The 19131-nt window shown below is 42.9% G+C and overlaps 1 protein-coding gene across 1 annotated transcript; it reads left to right on the forward strand.

Moving 5' to 3' along the window:
- Positions 1-1527: 1527 nt before the first annotated feature.
- ACBD3 (acyl-CoA binding domain containing 3) lies at positions 1528-16682 on the forward strand. The gene is made up of 8 exons (XM_032185081.1): positions 1528-1814; positions 7229-7370; positions 8394-8534; positions 9582-9740; positions 10848-11022; positions 12885-13077; positions 13808-14092; positions 14573-16682. Exons 1-8 carry the CDS (start codon positions 1565-1567, stop codon positions 14782-14784), a joined length of 1557 nt encoding a protein of 518 aa, XP_032040972.1. The 5' UTR covers positions 1528-1564; the 3' UTR covers positions 14785-16682.
- The last annotated feature ends 2449 nt before the right edge of the window (positions 16683-19131 follow it).

Here is a 19131-nt window from a genome sequence, read left to right on the forward strand (position 1 = left end):
TAACATCTTCATCTTAACCGTGAATTAAGCTAATGGTTTTCTCAAATATATATAAATTATTGGGAACTCTGGGAAAATATTTCTTCATTACTGCATTATTCCAGACAGGATTTCCTGATGGAAAATCTCGACCTGTATTTTTTTTTCTAGTATTTTGTATTACAGCTCTTCCCCTTCCTATACCTGATCAGGCACTCAGCCTGTCTGCTAGCTGCACATCACGGCATTTATACCAACACTGCACATCTGTCTTTGTAAATAGGACTCGGAAACAGTGTGAAACAGAGGAGAGTGATGTAGTGGGTCTACTCCATGCTCACCAGGTACCTGTGCTAGGGGTAGGGCAGGCAGGGAGCCACTGAGGGCAAATCTGCTGCTGGCAGGAGAAGAGAGGAATAGTCACACGTTTGCTAAATGTACCAAGCATTTCCTACAGGAGACATCCTGTTAGGAGACAAATCAGTTTTCTGTGATTATTCTCCAAATCAGCTTGTCAAGCAAGATGCTTGTGGATTTAGCTTGGCCTCCAAACATGAAGGCAAGCTAAGGGCTGTCCAGTTTCAAGCAGCTCCTACCATGAAGCAGAAACACCTCTGGTTTTGCTAGTATATAAAATGAAATAAATATTTCCTTCCATTTGGGTTAAACGTAGCAAACCCCTATAGGGATCATTAAGGACGTCTGTTTCTTTTACTTGAACGATGCATTTAGGATAAGGAACTCAAAGCTTCTTAAAGCAGAAATTTTAAGATTAATCTCACTGTGGATTGAACTGTAAAATTAATGCAAAATAAAATATTTATGAAGTACAAACTCTGCAAACCAAGCAGGAAATGTGTTAGACCGAAACTTTGAAAACAGGTATTTTAATACAAGTGATTTTGTAGATGAACTAACACATCTTAAAGGGAAGCCGATACTGAAATGGCAGACTTTGTAAAGCAGGGTGCAGGCACGAGGAGATAAAATTATCCGTGCTGCTGGCAGCCTGGTACACAAGGTAGCAGCAGTCCAGGGAACTGCATGCCCTGGAAAGCAAAAATTGTTAGAGGGGGGTGATACAGCCTTGTTCTGTGATTTTAGGATAAAGCAAAGAATAGGGTGTTGTGTTTGTGATCCTCGACCAAAAGGAAAACAAAAGCTATTGAACATGCTACAAAGGATTTCTGGTTGGTGGTAAAGTATCTACTGAATTTTACTGGTTGTAGAATATCTACTGAAGTTTGTATTAATCATCTGAGGTAAATTCTGCCTTTCTCCACACAGGTTTCCAATGAAGTGCTCTGTTTGGCATTCACTCCTTCAAGAAATACCAACTGGGAATTCAATTTAACACAACTTGATGCTTCCTCCTCCTTCCAGGGCCCTCAGAAGACGTTATGGGGACGCCTTCACACACCCCCTTCACCCGGCGGGCGGCCACGCCGCCAACCCCCTGCCCTCCTCCTTCCTTCCCTCCCCTCAGGTGCCGCGGGGGGGCGGCCATTTCGGGCGGGCGGGCCCGGAAGATCCGGGTCGGAGGGGACGGGAAGTCGGGACGTGGCCGCCGGAGCGCAGCCCGAGGATGGCGGCGGCGCTGGGCTCGGGCCGGCTGGAGGTGTCGGTGGACGGGCTGACGCTCAGCCCCAACAGCGAGGCGCCGCCGCCCTGCCAAGCCAGGCCGGGGCCGGGCGAGCCGGGCGCGGGGAGGAGCCGGGCGGCAGCGGGGCCCGGCTGCGCGGAGGCCGGCGGGGAGGAGGCGGCGCTGAGCCCGGAGCGGCGCTGGGGCTTCGCGCTGGAGGAGCTGTACGGGCTGGCGCTGCGCTTCTTCAAGGGTAGGCGCCGGGGTAGGGGCGGGTGGGGGCACCGCGCTCGCTGCCTGCTGGCACGGGTTGGCTGCTTAGAAATCGCTTGTGCGTAAAGCCTGGTGCTGAAATGTGGCTCCGCAGCAGCAGATTGCTCATCCCCGGCAGCTGCGGTTTCGTTTTGGGTTAATGTTCTGCCGAAACCGATATCGATAGTATAGAAACTCCACGCTGTGCTCGGGCTCTGTTACAGCTCATCTTTAATGCTCAGCCTTCGCGCTTCACTCCTTGTGAATAGCTAGAAATCTTGTTTCCAGGTTACAGGGCACTGTGCTGCATTCATTTTGTCTCCGTTTCGTTGCTGCCTTCCTCTTGGTAAAAGCTCAGCCGCAGTTTATTGCTGCTCTTCGGCCTTCCGCAATTTCTCGCAACACACAATTGTGATCGTAAGAGAACTTCCCACCCTCTATGAAGCTGTCAGACTTTCCAAACGAAGGCCGTGCTCCTCTGGCCTTATGGCTAGAATAAGTCATGTGAAGTCATTGCCTCTATCTTCATGCAATTTATTTATTATTTTTGCTGAAACCGGTGTAACACAAAGGTTTTTATTTATAAGTGCAATGATGATGAGCTACAGGAGCTTGTAATACTCAGATTACCAATTCTGCTAGCTCGTTCGGTATCTGTGTGGCTCTGAAAGTAATTGGCCTTGTTTCCAAACTATTTTATCTGCTGTCAAAGCAACAGTGGGAGTGGGCAGCCCTGTAGATGCTGAGGGGCAAACGCAGATTCCTCCTTTCCCTTGGGAAGGAAGGCGTTGGGGATCTGAAGGCTGGCGTGTGTGGACAGGGATGGACTCTGAATGCTGTTCTCTGATGGCTCTGCTGCTCTGTATTGATACGGAGGTGGTGGTGGGGAAATCTTTGACAAACTGGATCCATCCTAAAGCTGTTTGGTACCAGTGCTTCAGTTTATGATACGGAAGCTGTCTTACATGTACTGCTACTGTGGGGCAAGCTAGCAGCTAGAGGCAGCCCGCAGGGAGGCAGGGATCTGGGTTAGCTGCAGCTGGTGGGGTGGGGGAGTTGAGCAGGGGGATACCAAAGAAGTTGCTGGATGTCAAAAGGTAGCGGTGATCACCAGTTAAGCACCTCCTTTTCTGCTTCAGCGTGTAGAGTGAGTTCTCTGGTTGTAACTTATAATGCGCTCTCTTCCTAGAAAGCTGATTTAGATCAAAACCCTTCAGAGTTAGGTATTACAATGGCTGCTAGCGCTCGTCTGTGGTGGCACGTTGCAGAATCGCTCAGAGCCAAGATAGGGTGGGAGTGCGTGTAAACGCAGGGAAGAACACAACTGAAAATAGTCTAGGATACTAAAGAGCCTCGAAAGCTACTTCAGTCTGCCTGATAAAGACAGAGGAGTGTCTGACAGCTGCTTTTGCTTGTGCAACTGGGAGCTGTCAGTGCGGGTGATCTGCTCAAGGTGTCAGCTGCCCCCTGCTGTAGGAGGGGGTAGCTCGCACCGCTCTGCCAGCAAATCTCCTCCAGAACCTGGCTTTACAATTTTCTGTATCATGTGGTTGTGAAATAGCTTTTTACTCAACCTTCAATATGTGCCAGTCCCTGAAGTGTGCATGCGTTGTCTGTAGTGATTTGCAGTGCTGCATATCTGGGCAGACTGTACCAACCGTATCACCCTGCAGTCTAAAAGCTCTCCTGGTACCCTAAGTACCTTAACTTCATTGACTGCTCCAAGTTATTTCCTCTCATCCTAACAGGAATGCATCTTCAACTCAGCAATACAGCATTCAAAATGAATTTTGACCTCATTTTCAGTGTGCTAATTTGATGGCATGATTGTAGTTTGTTAGTTAAGTAGATTATTGCCTTAAAAAAAAAAAAAAAAACAAAAAACTATAATATATCTACATTTTTCATAACGTTAAGCTTTGATCAGATTTAATAGGAAGGATTGATTGGTAACTCTCCTGTTGATGCAGAACATCTTCAGGGAAAAAAAAGAATTAGGAGCATAAGAGGTGGAATCACTGCCTGCAGACCGCAGTAAGCAGTTCTCCTGTTTCTTGGTTTTAGTGCTCATTAAAGCGCTGCAAACGAATAGCATTAACATATGTGACACTGGCTTTTAAAAGCTAGGAGGTGACAAATCACACTGCAGACTGTTTCCTTGTTTGCCTGGGACTGAGTGCCGTTCTGTGGGAATTGAGCACTTAGGGTGAGTGCAGTGGATGAGCTGGAGTGGAAGCTGCAGCAGATTGTGCAGTGTTCCTTACAGGGAGAAAAAATCTGAAGTTAGAAAGTACACGGCATGATGCAGTGTTCTCTGAAGCGTATTTGTTAACCTCCCTGGAGCCTGAATTTGTGGTTTTATTCGTTTATTATTTATTTATTTATGGTTTTTACTGGTTCAGGCCAGCAGTACAGTGCTATATAGCAACGTAAATCTGCATTATTTGTTTTTAATTAGTAGTTATTGGGATGACTTAATCTTTTGGTGTATGCAAATACAGACAGTGGTGTTCAAGTCCCTGCCAACTACCTGTATGGTAAGGAACGTCCTCAGCTCTCCATGTTCAGTTCTTCAGGAATATTCAGTTGAGTGTGTCTGTCCCCTCTGGTCTCCCCCTGCTATTCCTGTGCATATCATCCAGATTTCTTGCCGTGTCCCTTGCAGCTGTTTGATATTCCCAAGTTTCCTGTACCATATCCATGGGTAATACCTACTGGAATGATACAGTCACGGATACTTGAATGAATTCAGCACTTCTGCTTATCTTCGCTTGCTAAGGCTCTTCTTTGGCACATTTAACTCTGCAGATGGCTTCAGCTCCTCTGGTTCAGGTCAACCTGCAGCACTTCTAAGTCTTTGGGGTAACTGGGGTAAATCTTTTGGGGAAACTGCGTGGTTTCTGCTGAAGGGTTCAGCTGAAAAATGGCTGGTGTACGACTTCACTCTCTTGACTGGCTCCAAATACTTTGAGAGTTTGCTTCTGATATGGATTATCTACAGGTTGCTGAAAGCCTGCCTCTGATTTTTTTGGTCTGTTTTTATCTCTTAGCTCATTTGTTCTTCTTCCCTTGGGTCCCCGTTCTTTGTAAATGCAGATTTTTGCCTTCCCTGTTAGGCCTTGTTAGGCCTGAAGGTCTGACTTCTCAGTTCTGTGCAAAAGCAGGTGTGCTGTGCTATACTGCCAAAAGAAATCTCTTTTTCTGCTTTAACCCTGTTCAGAAGTGAATACAAATACTTGTGTCAGCTGGCTTAGGCAGGGTGAACAGCAGTGTTTCTGGCAGACCTGTATATAGGTACAGGTTGTGCAAGGTAAGTGGTGCTGCAGCGACCCCTTGAGAGGTGTGCCTCTCACAGAAGCCTAGCAAAAGCTTCACTTCAGGACCCTTTGTGAACGGACTTCGTTTTAAGCATGTAGCCCTGGGATGTTAAGAGTGATTGCCAAGCGCCTGCTGTTTATCAAGGTTAATGGAAGTGCAAAGTGCTTGGAACTGAGGAAAAGCCAACGGGCTCCTTGGGTGTCTGGGTGGTAAGACCTGAGAGCAGGGAGAGAGCTTACCTCTGCTGGCTTCGTTGCAGAAAGTGCTGTAACCTCGGGTGGAGTTGTAGGAAGTGGTAGTTGGCATCTTTTAAGGATTACAGGCTTGCTGGGGTGGGAAGGGACCTCCAGGACTTGTCAAATCCAGCCTTCAGAGCAGCCTTCTCAGGGCTGTGTCCATCTGCATTTTGAACATCTCCAAGAATGGAGGCTCTGCATCCTCTACAAGCAATTTGTGCCTGTGGTTGACCACTGTACCAGCAAAGAGGGGAAAAAAGCCACCTCTTATACTGAAGCTGAATTTCCAGTATTTCAATTTGTTTGCTGCCTCTTGCCCTTTCACTGGATACCACCGGGTAGAGTCTGGGTCACTCTTTACCTGATGGGATTGGGGGGGATGTATTTTCAGGAATAGACACTTCTGTGCACAAAGCCTTCTGGTTTTTGATGCTGGAATAGATACTTGCTGAAAGATTCTGTGATGCTGGGAAAAAAGTGAGTAATTTTAGATTCTGTAAGAGTGAAGTGAGCCCCTAGGAATGGATAAGAAGTGACTAGATGTCTACCTTCCTAACTTGATTCAGGCTTAAAAACTAGTGGTACGTGCACAGTTGTTCTGTGTGATGTTTTAGCTGAATAAATCCAGTAACGTACTAATCTTGCTGTGATATGCAAACACTTTTCCTCTGGGGTTGTCTCTCATTCTCAGTTTTCAGAAATACTGACTGATGGCAGTGTTTTCAGCAAGCCCCAGGGGAGGGGTTTTCCCTCCTCTTCTGGGATTTTTCTTTTCCCCTTAATGATTCTGTTTACAATCATCAGCTGAGCGGTTTCTCAGTGTGTCAGCTTGAATGTTGTCTGAGAATGAATTGGGCTGCTTAGCTCTGGGCAGCTTGATCCGAAGTGACCTTTATGGTAAAGGAGAGCTGGAAATTAGTGGCAGCCGTGCTGTGATTCCTGACCGAGCGCAGAGCAGTTAGGTGTTTCACGTGACTACTGCTGTTGTTTACCTCCGATAACAGCTTCCTCATTTCAGTCCTTCCCAAAAGAGGTGATGCGTATTTCTTTGGGTTTCCTGATCAAGAAAAGGGTCCTTTTTTTTTTTTTTTTTTTTTTTTACCCAGTAATTGCATATAGTGGTGTCTGTCTCTTAGGCTTGTTTGGCAGCTTGTTAAATGGGCTGAGGCAAGTCCTAGCTGACTCATTCAACTATCATTTTAAATCAATGCAACTTCTTCTCACCAGTAAATGACGTGATGGGAGCTAACCGGGTGTGCTTTAGAAGGTGTTGGTGTGGAGCCCCTGGAATTGTGACACTGTTCTGGTTTATGCTGCCTCTATCTCATGGCCAGAGCTCTCTATACGCACTGATGCTGATCAAGGTATCTCTAAGGATTCTCATTGTGAGGAGTTATTCCAGCTGCCTGGGCAAAGTGCAGCAATCAAATTGCCTCGAGGAAAACTTTCCTTTAGTTATAATGTTTCTCTCTGCAGCCTTTCTTGCCTTTAACCTTGCTTGTTCTGCATTCACTGATGTGAAGAGTATGGAAGAAGAGCTATTTATAAAGTTAACCCCACATCTTTCTGTAGAAAATCCCTCCTATCCACATTACAGTACACTTGGTAGACACGTTTGAAATCAAGTTAAGCTTTTTAAGTATTTTGGCAATATAGGTCCATATGGTATGACGGTCATCAATTAACATAAATATTTGTGATAACTCACTAGCTAGAATTGACTGCAGTTGTCAAACCTTTAATGACTTGTCTTCATTTCCTTTTCTTAGAGAAGAGGTTGTGATTGTTTATACGAAACACTCTCTGCTGTCCTATGCTGAACGAATTAATCACAACAGTGAAACTTTCTCTTCCTCTACAGAAAAAGATGGCAAAGCCTTTCATCCAACATATGAAGAAAAGCTCAAACTGGTGGCGCTGCACAAGCAGGTTCTGCTGGGACCTTACAACCCTGACACTTGCCCTGAAGTTGGATTCTTTGATGTGCTGGGGAATGATAGGAGGTAAAAGGCCTGTTCCCTTCCTTGATCGTAACTCTGCTTTTCCTATCTGAAGTAAAGGCCACCTAATTTCAACAATAAGAAAAGTATGTGGGTTGCCTCAGTATGGGTGTATGGTAGTGGAATGTGAGCGCAGCCTTTTCAAATACGTCTTAGAAATGAGTCACTGTTTAGTAAAGGAGTTATCAGGCAATTACTGAGGTTTTTTTAAGCCACACTGGGAGAAGCTCTTGTGCTGACGGTCCAATGTCTCATAGCAGTTTAAAGGCTCAGCTCTGCATTAACACGTAGGCCCAAGTTCCTTCCTCCAAATTTGATACCAGAGCTGCAACAGGCCAAGTCTTTTGCCAGTGGTAACACCATTTACCATAACTTTCTTGTTAATAGTAAGGATAACTTCTGAAATTAGATACCTGTTGCATTCAGCCTCTGTGTAAATTTTGATGAGGTCAGGGCAGTCTCTGCCTACAGTTTTCTTGTTGTTTGATGCTATTTCTGGTGGAGAAGAGGCAGTCCTGTGTTGTACTTTGCTTCTCAGAGCTGGACCCAGTGCACTGTTTTTGCTCAAATAGATGGAGTCATTCTTTAGGAAGAAGCAAGCTGTTGCATTCAATTAGGTTGAGCGCTTCAATCAATGGGTGTTACTGTGTTTGCTCATCTGGGAAAGTGTATGCATTTTTTCCACAAGCTAGAGTGGAAGAAGGGTAAAAATAAAAGATTCATCTGCCAGTCTTGGAAGTTTTTGGACACTTGAGAATTCTACGTAGGGTTAGCTGATGGTGTGTATTAGATTTCATATAAGCACTCGGCTATGTCTGTTTGAAGTGGTTGTTCAGTGCTCTCTTCACCTGAAATCTACAGGTTTAAGATCTGTTTTGAGGAAAAAGTTGTTGATTCTCTGAAATGCCACATGCTGAAGTTTGGTTCTTGGTCTCCCAACTGTTCTTCGTTTTCTGAGTTCACTGCTGACTTGCAAAGAGTTGAGCCTTCTGTTCAGCTTCTCTCTCTCCTTCTTTTACCCCCCAGGAAGGAATGGGCTGCCCTTGGAAACATGTCAAAACAAGAAGCTATGACAGAATTTGTTAAGCTCCTAAATAGGTGCTGCCACTTGTTCTCAACATATGTTACTTCACACAAGATAGAAAAAGAAGAACAAGAAAAGAAAAGGTAATGTTTCAATCCTGTGGTGCTGGGAAGTATGTTGAGTATATAATTCTTGACTTATGGACACTGCTGCATCTGGCTTAGGCTGAAATCACTTTGGGAAGAGAAATGCTTGAAGTTCGGGTGTCTGTGGTAACCAATTGCTCTCTAAGTCTTTGTATGTTGCCAGCAATGAATGATTTATTCTCAGGTGAATATAACTAGAACATAAGATTATTTTTAAAATGTGGTGATACTGTGATATTTTTAAGAAATACGCACAAAATGTCTGCCCTGATACGTCAGTATATTAAACATATAGGAAATGAAACTTTTAGATGTTCAAAGCTCTTTTAGTATGGGTTAGCAACTTGATAAAGTTCTTTTCCTGTACTATAGTACTTTATATATATAGTGTATATATATAGTAGTATATAAATTATATATAGAGTATAAATTATATATATACTATACTATATATAGTGTGTATATATATTATATAGTATACAAGTTACAACAACTTATGTGCTATATATAGTATATATATAGCATATATACTAGGTTACATAGTATATATGCTATATATATACTATATATAGTATAGTGTATATATAGTATTTTTTTATTTTTTTATATATAGTATTTTTTTATTTTTCTATATTTTTATTTTCTTATAGTATATATACTATATATGCTAGTACTATATCCTGTACTAATCAATTCATGTGATTATTAAACAGTAGTATCAGTGTGATTATTGAACATATATTACAACTTGGAAGAAGTGTTCAAGGCTTCCGGATACTTTTTCTCCAGTTCTCTGCTGTTAGAGTGGATATCGAATTAAAATACACAGTTTATGCTTGTCATACTGCGTAGTGCAGTAAGACCAAACAGTAAGGTTTTCTTCTGGTGAGCAATAAGACATTTCTCCAGTCAAGTTGAAGTGGGCAATGATGCCAAATGAAAAGCTTTTCTGGGGGTAGGCAAAAGGCAGGTTACAGCATGCTGAAAATAGCTTGTCGTAGGGTTGTAGAAATACTGAAATATCTTATTGGGTGGATGTTGCAGGAGAGAAGAAGAAGAACGAAGGCGCCGTGAAGAAGAGGAGCGTGAGCGTTTACAAAAAGAAGAAGAAAAACGTAGGCGAGAGGAAGAAGAGAGACTGAGAAGAGAAGAAGAAGAGAGGAGGAGAATAGAGGAGGAACGGCTTCGGATGGAACAACAAAAGTGAGTAGCTGAAAGAAATGATACTTGAAAGAAAATAACTGTCTTGAACTTGAGACAATTTTATCTAACCATTTAAATAGTTATGCTAGCGTTAAATACCTGAAGTTCCAGAGCACTGTAGTCTAGCAGTGACACTTGCAGTTCTTAGTTAAGAGGGGTACAGTTTGCAGAGAATAACTATCCCACCATGTTATTGTATGCAGCCTTCTCATCTAAAATTGCCAGAGAGATCTTGTTTGAAGAGAATCTCTGGAGATTTATGTGTTCAAGGACTGCATGCACCTCATGAAATGTGTTAGAGGAGGGGGAGAAAGAAGGATAGGAATGAAAGAACTGTTACATTTGCATGATTCTTTTATCTCCCTCTGAAGTATCAATAGCTGGTCATTGAATGTTACACATGAGGAAAAAATGAACCCTGGGTCCTACTATACAACTTCTGTTCCTCTTTTGGAGAGGGGAGGAAAACTGAGCCTGTGCTTGATGAACCCATGTGTTTCTCCTGAAGTTTCAGCAGTTCAGTCTGCTGGAGATGCAGATGTCCTATTTGGCAGCTTTTTTCTGTTTGTGAATTAGGCCACAGTCAGTCGTGTTCTTCATATGGTTGCACTGTGTCTTGGGAAATTAATGTGGTAATATGAAGTGTTTTTAGATTTAACAAAAAATACTGACATGCAGTACCACAGTGGGCCTGTTCTTATTACTGTTTGTAGAAGGGCTGCTAGGATGGTTTCTGCATGTTTTCTGGAGGAATGAATTGTGGAATTTTTTTGCCCTTGGTTGTTTGAGAGATTTAGTAACATGTTTTTCTAGCACTACTTCTTTATTGGACTATAGATAGAGAATTTCCTGAGAGCTCTTGATTTTTTTTTTAACACATGATGTCAAAATATTAGGTAGAAGCTGTTGCACAGTCTTATATTCTCAGCATATTTTTAGACAAAACTCAGGTTTGCATATACCTCTGGGCTCTGCTGTATTATGTAATTTGTTTTGTTTATTTATTTATTATTTATTTTGCAGAATTAACTGTCACTTAAATAACCTAAGTACAGGAATTTCCCAATGACCTCAGCTGTTCGTAATGCTCTCTTCCCTCTAATGTAGGCAACAGATCATGGCAGCACTGAACTCGCAGACTGCCATGCAGTTCCAGCAGTACGCAGCCCAGCAGTATCCGGGCAACTATGAGCAGCAGCAGATCCTAATTCGACAGCTTCAGGAACAGCATTATCAACAATACATGCAGCAGTTGTATCAAGTCCAGCTTGCACAGCAACAGGTATGACAGACCAGCTGAGAAACTTGGATTTTGTGTTATAATCTCTTTGGGAGACATTAACTTGCCTACTTTTATCTCCTTGAAAAGCTAATTGCTAGAAGGAGGAGAGAGAAAGAGTGTTCTAGTGACTAACGCTGCTTCAGCTCCAAACACCAAAGCCTCTTTGTCTTTTCAAGTAGTTTTCTGAAGCAGCCATTAGTTAAGAAAATTCTAAGCAGCATTTATTAACCACTTTGCTACAGTTCCTGGAAACAAAATGTTAAGTGCTTTGCTGCAGCATCTATTTCACGCCCAATTATATGGGGGTATGTACCAGTGCAGTGAGTACAAACAACCCTGTTCAGGTGCTTCTTGATGTGTGTATCACATCTGAGGATCTGCAGAACATCAGGCTTTGGTTGGCAATGTTTCTAGTCGAATGTGCGTGTAGTACAGTCACATCCCTACTGGGTTTGAGACTGTTCCTTTCTGTCAACTTATAGCAGTACTGACTTCTCTCTCCTCTGGCATCTTGTCTGACAGAAGTGTCTAGTAAGTTGTTTGGTTGCCTGCAGTAGCCTGCTTGTGGTCTGGGTGGAAGGAGACCTTCATGTTTCTGGTAGCAGTGGGTGGGAGTAAAACCTTGCTTCTGTGCAAAGGTTTTGTGCGTGGGCTTCAAAGGCTACTCTTCTGTTTAGATGTTGCATCTCTGGAAAACGTGCTGTGTTCTCTGAAGCTTATTTTAAAAGTTCAGGGTAAGTGTCTTAAGCAGATGTAAAACAGACTTTAGACTCCAGCATGTCTGACCTCGATGGGCAGGATCTGCATCTTAAATAACCTGTATCTGCCAGGCTGAGGTCTGCTATTCTTGAGCTGAAGGTAAAATTCAGTGACTAATTTCCTGCGAAGACATTTGTATTTTGAAGAGTCCAATGCTCTCAGCTAAGAGCTGCTCAAGGAAGGAAAAGAACTGAAGCGGTACAGGGAAGTCAGAGGCTTTCTGCCCTTTTATAGTTGCTCTTCAGGCTTAATGCCACCTTGGTACCAATGCTTTGGTGTCATAATGGTAAGCGAAAGCTACAGTCTCATCAGCCTTGTCCTCGATGCCTTCTGTAATTGATACTGCTCCCTTGAGACTGAGGTGTCTGAGGAGATGCTGCCAATTTTCCTTGAAGAAAACTTTCCTTGCCAGCACTCTTCCTTACAGTTATGGCTGGCTGTTTTCTACGCAGAGAAGACTAATGCCCACTGAGATCCAGGGCAAAACAGTCTTTTCTTTGTAGCAGCTTACAAAATAATACATCTGTCAGGCAATGAAGTTCATCTTTCAAATCAATACTTGGATAACTCTGCTAGAGGAAAAAATGAAAAAGAAGCAATAACAGCGCCAAGATTATCTAATCCTGCTTAAATATTGCTGAAGACTCAGGTAGCCTATAGCACTTTTGATGAGTACTTCCCTTTTGGATGCCTGTTATCTCAGTCACCTTGGAACTTAACAGTTCAAAAGTACTGTTGTGTTGCGATTGCTTCTAGTTGATCTTCTGATATAATTAATTTCACAAAGGCTGTAAACAATACTTCAGTGAAAAGTTCCTCACCAATTTCCATTGAAATGGAGCTTTGGTAGTGAACCTGGACAGAACCTGTATGACTGCTCAAATCTGGAATCTAATATTTGACTATCACTAAGTGACATGGACTTCCCCTGCTACTACGTATGTGTAATTCTCACTGGTTAATGTGTGCTGCTTCTGGTGTTTCATGTCAGGCTTCCTCCGGGGGAGGAAAGGAAATTTTGTGACTGCACTTACACCTTCTACTGAAAAAGGGAGACATTTTGTTTGTTTTTGTTTTACTTCACTGAATTTCTTTCATTTTAGGCAGCCTTACAAAAACAGCAGGAGGCAGTCGTGGCAGCAGCAGGGACACCTCTGACTACTGCACAAAAGGTGAATACACCTGCCCAAGGGGATATCCCATCTGTTAATGGGCAAGCCAGTACGCATGCAGACAGCCCTGAAAAAGAGCTGGATCCAGAGGCTTTGGAAGAAGCATTGGAGAATGGACCAAAAGGTAGGACTAGCTAGATCACTTAAATAAAGATAAATCACAAAAGCCTTCATTAGGATTTAGGTGTCTTAGGTATGATTACTGTGGCTCTTTGCTTGGCTTCATTGAGCTATGCAAGATCTAGGTTTGATTTCTGGGTCTAGTTTTTCTCAAGGGAGGACACTGCACAGGCAGAGGATGTTTTGGGGGAGGACAGAGTAAGCCGCAAAAGCATTTCCAGCAAAGTGGATGGGATACAGAATCTTCTTTCACTCTTGACTTAGTCTGTTTTATTGCATGAGTTTTAGCAGAAAGCTGTTCTGTGCAAAAGTGTATTCAAACATCAAAGCTGAGCATTTATTTAGTCTTGGGGATTAAAAGAAAGTCGTCTTATTCTGTTACTGCTACCCGTTCTGTGGTTTAGCCTCCTTCTGTGTGTAGTTCAGGCCACCGTCCCCTTGCATCTCCCACCTTCCTCCAGCTGCTTCTAGGAAGCTGTGGAAGCAGAGCTGGAGTAGTAGCCTCCCAGCAGATCTTCCCTCACTGGTATTTCTGGGTGTTGTCCTCTTTACATTCACCCACAATCAGTAGTCTCCAAGACCTGCTTGGACCTCAGTAAGAAACCTATACTAGTGCAGTCCCTGTCTGAATAGAAGCAACTCTGATGCTCTTCGAGTGCACCCAGAGCAGACTTCAGCATGCCACATACGTTACTGAAGCAAAAGCTTAACTGGGATATCTTTCCCCTGTCTAGATTCTGTTCCAGTGATAGCTGCCCCATCAATGTGGACCCGACCCCAGATAAAAGACTTCAAAGAAAAAATCCGTCAGGATGCAGACTCTGTGATCACAGTGGGCCGAGGAGAAGTGGTTACAGTTAGAGTACCAACTCACGAAGAGGGGTCTTACCTCTTTTGGGAGTTTGCTACAGACAATTATGATATTGGCTTTGGGGTGTATTTTGAATGGACAGACTCCCCTAATACTGCAGTCAGCGTGCATGTCAGTGAATCCAGTGATGATGAGGATGAAGAGGAAGGTAAGCACGCTTATTTATATAAAATCCCAGTCTTGCAGAACTTGTGATGCAGGAAAACCCCACTGACTATCTTGTACCATTTCCTAGCTCCCCAGCCTCTACAGCACGTGGCTTCTATCTAGCTGGCATCTTGTCTGCAATTTTAAGTTGAAAGTAAAATTCTGACAGTAACATCAGATGCTGCATTTGATCACTGATAGGTTAAAATAGTTGGGGGTATTGCAGTATTGCAATGGTAAACTGATGGTTATTTTCTGAAAGAGGTACTAATTGATGCTTTTCCAGTGAAGGAGCACAACACACAAACCTGTGTGTGCTGTTCCTCTTCCCTTTGAATGCTTTAGCCACAGCCTTGGTATGAACTTCAGCCCATCAGATTTCTAAACAAAGTAGTGTCTTGTCTGCTGCAAAGCAAAGCTCTGACTCCCATTTCTAAAGTAGTTATCCTTATTCACTGTTGCTTTTTTTTTCTTCTTACAGAAAATACTAGCAGTGAAGAAAAAGCCAAAAAGAATGCCAACAAGCCTCAGCTAGATGAAATAGTGCCTGTGTACAGACGAGACTGTCACGAAGAAGTGTATGCTGGCAGCCACCAGTACCCAGGGAGAGGAGTTTATCTCCTTAAATTTGACAACTCCTACTCTCTATGGCGGTCAAAAACAGTTTACTACAGAGTTTATTATACTAGATAAAGGTGTGGCTGTATTTGAGGCTGGGCTGTGCAGAAGATGTCATTTTATTTGGAATTTTCTTCAAGCATAATGGATCCTTTTGAGTCTGTGTTTTATCCTGTCTGTATCTGTATGGTTTGTGTGAACTTGCCCAAGCAGACACTGGGATCTTCCTGCTCCATGACACTAATGCATATTGCATTGGGCTTAACACAGGATCTCCCCAGCCATTTTGGGTATTGGAGTTAACCAATGGAAATCATTGGATCCAGTGCTTAAGGTCACATCAGCTGCATTTGTTCAAGCCTCATGTAAAAAGGGGGGAGGAAGTTGCTGGTTCACTGGCCGAGTGATCTGATGTTTCCAGGTCTGTATGCTTTGAATAACTTGTTAACAGTTAATTTAAAGGTCCCATCAATAGCTGGTAGATTTGGATGCAGTTTGCTGTGTAGCAAGTTTCTCTTAACTGTAATCGAATGTCAGATTTTTACACCATTAAAACTTGAAAATTTAAGTTGATGCAGTTTAGAAACAAGTTGTCTCAATTCTGTCCTCATCAAAGAAGAAACATTCAGTTCCTTAAACTAGTGTAGTAGTTTAGGCAAGGATGAACAGCGTCATGGAAGTACAGCAAGTAACCTCTTCTGAAGACATAAACTGAAACACAATTGAGAATATATGTAACAAGTAGAACCTTAATCTCTGCCCTGCTGCTAATCCTAGAAAAAAAAGTCATTTTTGGAGGAAATTGACCTTGATCCAGGGCACAAACAATTTCTAAGTTTGGGTTTTTAAGGGGGTAGGTTTAAAAAAAAAATCTGCACAACTTCCTGGTTTGTCTATTTTGTTTTTTGTTTTTTTTCCTAAAGCCAGAAAGAAGCATGTTGTGCATCTGAAGAACAGTAAAATTGCTTTACTGACTTGAAGGCATTAACATGCACTAATTATGGAAATCACTGCCAGTCCCTTTTAATCTGAACTGGTGGTACTTGGGCGCAAACTTTCTGCTTTAACCTGTAACTGCAGAAAGCCAGAATGCACGTAAATATTTAATAATGTATCTTTAATCTCAGCTTCATAGGGTTTGTATGGTTCAGTTGGGGCATTTCAGATTTTGTGTAGCTGAACAATGCAGGTGGCTACTTGACTTGAGGATGCAGCAAACATCCACTCTCCTTGGAGCTTTGCACCCAGGGGGTCATGTGTTACAGTGATGACTTGTGGAAGTGCTCTCTGCATGGGTGATGCACTTTGTTACTGAAAGGAACTGGTTACTTTGGGTCTGTCAGATGAGTTTTTGCAGTGAGATTTCCATTGATTAGCTGTAGCATGTACGGTTTCACAGCAAATGATGTTGAGTTTGGGGGATTTGTTGGAATGATCAGTTTGTACATACATGATACTTTCACCAACCATCATACTCACACCAACCATGGAGATACTTCTCCTAGAGTGCTTCATCTGTCATCTTGCATTTGGTTCTGCAACACCATACCAGCTTATAGCTAGTTAGTGCTGCTTTATCCAAAAAACACTGTACAATGTTCTGCTCTTGTGTACATACAGTATATAAACCATGAATTTAGTACCTTGCTTTTAAAGAAAAACTGTATTTAATGTAAAAAAAAAAAAAAAAAAAAAACTTTTAAAAAGGCAGGCACTAATATATTTCTTCTAGTCTTCAATTTAGATTTTTGTCCATACAAAACTGTTATGACATTTTCCTCTAAGAATATCTGTTCTTGGAAGTGGTGTTTGTTGCTTTAAATGGCAGCACTTACTGTCATGTCTCAATGTTAAACTTTTACGTTTTTTCAGACTTTTTTATTGCCTCTGGCTGTTGATTAGTGCAGTACAAGTGCAATTTCAAGATACCCTGAGATAGTATTTAATCCTAATTAAAATACATTTATCTGTAATACTGTTGGCTTCTTATTAATTTGGGAACCTTGGCATTGCTATGTATTGTAGCTGAATAGCCATAAGCTTGTCATATTCCCTGTCAATTTTAAAATCAGTTCCATGCTAACACTGGTTTTAGCAGCCTAATCGGTTGGGCCAGAAGCTTGCTACAAGAAATGTTTTGAGCTTGTTTGGTAGATGGCATCATCCATACCAGAAGAGCCCAGCTTGAACAACGTAATCACTTGGGTTTGAGAACAACCTTCCGTGTCAGAAAAGGTTGGATGCAGGCAGCCAAAAGCCATGAGTTATTTTCTGCCTGGGAGAAACGTGCCTGCCTTTGCCCCTGAGGTTTAATGAGCCAAGCCCAGCTTCAAGGAGCAACGTGAGCTGGCTACGTGGTCCTGAAGAGCCTGGGGATCCAGCAGCAGTGAATTGGCTCTGAGTTACTCAGCCAAGTACTGCTGGCAGCAGCTGCATCATTCACATAATTTTGTTTGCGTATTTTCAATGGGACCTGCTAGTTAGTCCTGGTTTGTACAAGATCTGGGTGTTGCAGTAATGGGTGCCTGAGGCTGAGCTCTTGGCCCAAAGAGCAGGAGACAGTATCACTGTTCATCATCTTTCTTCTCTTCCTCCTCAGTAAATAAAGCCAAGTTACCCTAAGGTTGGCCCAAATCACCCTTTGCTGCGCTGCTATCTGCTACTAAGAAGTGTTTTACCTTGGAGCTGAGGCCAGAAGAGGGTTTCTCACAAGTTTGGTGTTTCAGATCCGATGGCCTCCTCTGTGCCTCTCTAGCTTGTGGTTCAGGATTTCACCTGCGGAGCAGAGGTCTCCTTAGTGAGAACAGAAATAAGTGTTGTGCTGTTAGAAAGGGGATGCTGAAAAATAAGGTCAAATTGCCATGTATTAATCTGGTTCTGTTATAAATTAGTTTCATATGAATCTTCAAAGTGCACTGAAAACCAAAGCAATTACAACAGCAAGTCTACCCCAAAGTGACTTCTTTTACTTGTCACAAGCATGTATAAATTCTCCTTTCGCTAATTAAAAGTGAACCTCACTTAAGGTAGCTCTCTTCCACAAGAGCATTATCACAAACTTAATTTTTTTAAAATTATCCAAGTCATTTGCAATACAGCTAGGTGATGCAATGTAGACTGACAAAGCTGGATTCCAACTGCACTGCTCTTTTGAGAAACAGTAAACAACAAGAGGGACAAACGGGGCCTGTACAAGCAGTCCCTAGAAATAATACTGTTCTCAGAGCCACTGTTCAGGTGGCTAATGAATTAACTTGCTAATTAACTTGCTAATTAAGCTGCTTGGCTGCTGTATGATATCCTTGCTTGCCTTGGCTATCCTCTTCATCACCCCCCCCCATTCCCTGCCTTGGCTTTTAACACTGTGTCTTCTACTTAGCTGTGTAAGTTGCAGGTCCCATGTTGTGTGATTTACAGCATGCAGCTTTTGAGGTGAAGCATGGTGAAGGGCAGGGGTCGTGAAGTCACTGGACCTGTTGAGCGTAGAGACGTAAGGCAGCCATCCTTCATCCGTGTGCTGTGTGTGCTTCTCCAACCTGAGTAACAGCTCAGTGGATTTGTTAGCCTTATGAATCTAGAACAGCATCACGGAGGTTGCTTTCTGACAGCTCAATACCATCTTCTTTCTAGCACCAGCTCCTGCAGGCCCTCTTCCCCTCCATTAGTGCATTTGCAGGGGAAAGACTACGGGGAAGCTGAAAAAAGCCCCCTTGAGCTGTCAAACCCCTCCCAGCCTGTTTCACTCATGCTCTTGGCTTCTGGGTTTGTGTCCTGTAGCTTCTGCCCTTTATTAAGCTCCCCGGCTGTTTGCTGCACTCACACACTACTGGGATGGGGCCAGCACCTTCCGTATACGTGGCACTGCTCAAAGGCACTGCTTAGATCGAGAGCCCAGCTAAAATGCAGGTACACACATGCAGTCCTGTAAATCACAGTTCTGTTCTGCTTGCTCTGGGCTAAGGTGTGCCAGCAGTGTTAGTACCAAAAGCTGGGTTAACAGGCAGGTTACAAATGTGAGCTATGTGCTCCTGGATCCGTTGTCTTAAATAAAAGTAATAGGGGGAAAAAAAATGTAACCTCCCACTGCAGCTGCATCATCTGGTACCACACACTGGAAGATCGAGCAAAGCATGAGATTTTATCCCAAGCCTTTCTCCAAATGCCAGTCATCTCAGACCTGCTGATTGCAAACTCAAAGCCTTTCAAAGGTGTCTGGTTCACAGAAACAATGTCAGCTGGACTTAATATATTAAAACATATGGATTAGTGATATTGTGCATGTAAAGCGATCTTGTATCCTACAAGGGAATCACAAGGAATGAGGAAAAAAAAGATGCTACTTGTTCTGTGTAACCAATTCTGTTCCTGGCCTCTTGACCTTCCCATTCTGCATCAACTTCATTGTACGAAGTCAGGGGAAGG

Source organism: Aythya fuligula, chromosome 3, assembly GCF_009819795.1.
Source record: "Aythya fuligula isolate bAytFul2 chromosome 3, bAytFul2.pri, whole genome shotgun sequence".
Lineage (NCBI taxonomy): Eukaryota > Metazoa > Chordata > Aves > Anseriformes > Anatidae > Aythya > Aythya fuligula.